At 33.2% G+C, this 2,666-nt stretch overlaps 1 protein-coding gene across 1 annotated transcript; it reads right to left on the bottom strand.

Moving 5' to 3' along the window:
- Nucleotides 1-383: 383 nt before the first annotated feature.
- LOC107042147 (DNA polymerase III PolC-type-like) lies at nt 384-1,553 on the bottom strand. Its single transcript, XM_015263050.1, has one exon. The coding sequence runs from the start codon at nt 1,551-1,553 to the stop codon at nt 384-386; it is 1,170 nt and encodes a 389-aa protein (XP_015118536.1).
- Nucleotides 1,554-2,666: the final 1,113 nt, after the last annotated feature.

The raw sequence follows: 2,666 nt of genomic DNA, 5'->3' as shown, positions 1-2,666 counted from the left end.
ATGCGACAGCGTCGCAACAGTTCTAGAGATAAATGGGAACGCGCCAAATACAAAAGTGCATAGTATTTGGGTTGCTCCGTGGATAGGTGAATGGATAAAATCTGTAAACGAAGTTATAAATGAAAGAAATTATGCTTCGTAAAAAATATAAGAAAGTACGATCAACGTTTATCTATCTTGTTAAACAGTCATAAAATAATGGATGAGTTATTAATTTCGACGTCAATAGAATCTCATCCTCAATAAATTATTCATTCAAAGCATAACTAAATGATACTCTTTGGAATCCATTTCTCTTCTTTTGGATTATACTTTTTAGTGAAGAATGAATAGAAATTTCTATTTTTTAGCCTTTACAGTCAAAAAATCGACGATTTTTTGGATCATCTTGCTTGAATTGGAGCCATCGATTTATTCTTAATGTTTTCTTTGAACAAATTGATAACTCCATCACCTCCAAGCATGGAATGTACGTTATTGAGATCTGTAAGCGTGATAGCAGCAGCAGGCAATTTCGTACGAGTGGCAACTCCCAAAACATTTTCCAGAGGTTGCAATTGGGTTAGGTAAACATCATTTTGATCTTGATGATTCCATTCATCGACTTTCTCATTGTAAATTTTTACATTATTCAGTAACATTGTGTTTGAAATTTTCAATGCATACAATATTCTTGATAAAATTTTACAATCAATAATGGCATTGTGATCCCCAATACCAACGACATTTAGACATTTGGCTAGCCCACCCGGAGAGCATTCCCCCTTGCCCTTCTTACCCGTTATAGATCTAATGAGTGGCAGTGTGTCCAAGAATCCATGAACTACGGTGGAAAACTTATCCTCAAGGTTGTATTTTTTGATTGAGTCATACAATCTGGGACCATCAAAACCCAAATTATGAGCTATCAAAATACTCTTCCCCAAATTTTCAATCCACTCCAAAAATTTCTCGAGAGCAACTTTCAATGCTACAGATTGTACAAACTTCCCATGTAACAGAAGAGTCCCATTGCAGTTCATGAGACCAGTCACTGCCGATGCACTTGGAGCAATTGGTTGCCTAGGATTGATATAAATATCAAAGCTATCTTGACCACATACAGCTGCAATTTGCAATATATCGCAGTCTCGTCTTAAACTGGATGTTTTCAAATCGAATAGGATGAAAGAATCGATTCCATCATCAGCCTCTATCTCTTGATTCTCTTTCTCATCAGGCACATCAGACTGAATCAATAGACCACAATTACTCCCATAGGTAACACCTTCACTATTCTCTCTCAGATGTCTCAAAGCACTGCGGGCTTTCTTATTCTCATTACGATGTTTCTTAAACTCTTTCATGTTCGTGATGGCTCTTCGTTGTAGAAGTAATTTATCTGTCTTTGCTATGTAACGAAGGTGATGTTTTCCAGGTAACAGATGTATCTTCTCGGCTATTTCCTGAGTGTAGGTTTCACCTAGGGTTTTTTGCCCAACGGAACAAACAAATCTGAAGTCTGCGGAAGCAGTCATGCTGTAACACCGAGACTTCGGTGCTTTACTAGCCATGGTAGCATTTAAGCTTTCATTCCGATTGCTAGAGGCTCCAAGAGAGAATTTCCCAGCATTATTATTATTATTATTATATGCTTTTATTGATGCCCTGAGATACATAAATCCCCTAAGGGCAATCTCATATTACATCGAAAAATACAGATTCTTTTTAGTATTTATTGGTGATTAGTCTGTTATATTCAAGTTTATTATTTCTTTATTCAATCCTTAATTAATTCATTATTTCATATATAATTAATTATTTATTCAGTGATTCATTTATTTATTTATTTATTTAATAATTTGTTTGGTTAGATTATTTATTTATTTTTATTATTTATTTGTTGATAAATTATTATTATTATATATATATATATATATATATATATATATATATATATATATATATATATATATATATTCTGTTTTTTTATTTATTTTTTCTCTTTCCAACATCCAACATCGAAGAGTATATAAAAAAAAGGAGACAGGGAATAATAGCAAATATCATCACGAGGTCCATAATTTAATTAATCACAGTCATTTAACAAAACAATACCTCATAAAGGAAGAACCACCAAGTAATAGAGTAATTAATGTTTATGTTTAACTAGCTGGAATAAAAATAGACTCTCTCTGTTTATCTATCAGGAACTCAAAAAGGGCATAACTAAAAACGCCAATATTCGACATCTCTCTAATATGCGAAGGAATCTCATTCCAGAATTTAGCACCATATACTGAGAAAGCAGCACAGCCATTATTTGTTCGAGAATTACCAATTTTCAGGTCCAACATCGATGACTTGCGTAGTCTACATTCATCTACAAATTTATACGTAAATCTATCGGCAAGATAAGAGGGCATGTTGCAATGGAGAATTTTGTACATCAATTTCCCTAAAAAGTATTGCCGTCTATAAAAAGGCATCAGCCACCTCAATCGATCATAATATATGGAAATACTCACATCTCTTTTAAGATCATAAACAAATCTAATACAACTATTCAATATCTTTTTTAACTTTAAGTCAGTCTCAACATTACAACCAGTGAGTAGGAGATTTCCATAATCGACGAAGGGACAAATCAATGCCTTAACAAGATGAATTCTCAAATTAATAGGAAG

The sequence above is a fragment of the Diachasma alloeum genome, unplaced genomic scaffold, assembly GCF_001412515.2.
Source record: "Diachasma alloeum isolate Michigan unplaced genomic scaffold, Dall2.0 Dall_scaffold_00424, whole genome shotgun sequence".
Classification (NCBI taxonomy): Eukaryota; Metazoa; Arthropoda; class Insecta; order Hymenoptera; family Braconidae; genus Diachasma; species Diachasma alloeum.
Note: the sequence above shows the minus strand (reverse complement) of the source record. Positions and strands in the feature narration are given on the sequence as shown.

What these genes read in the sequence shown, in the direction of transcription:
- LOC107042147 (XM_015263050.1), bottom strand. Translation starts at nt 1,553, where the DNA reads ATGGCTAGTAAAGCACCGAAGTCTCGGTGTTACAGCATGACTGCTTCC.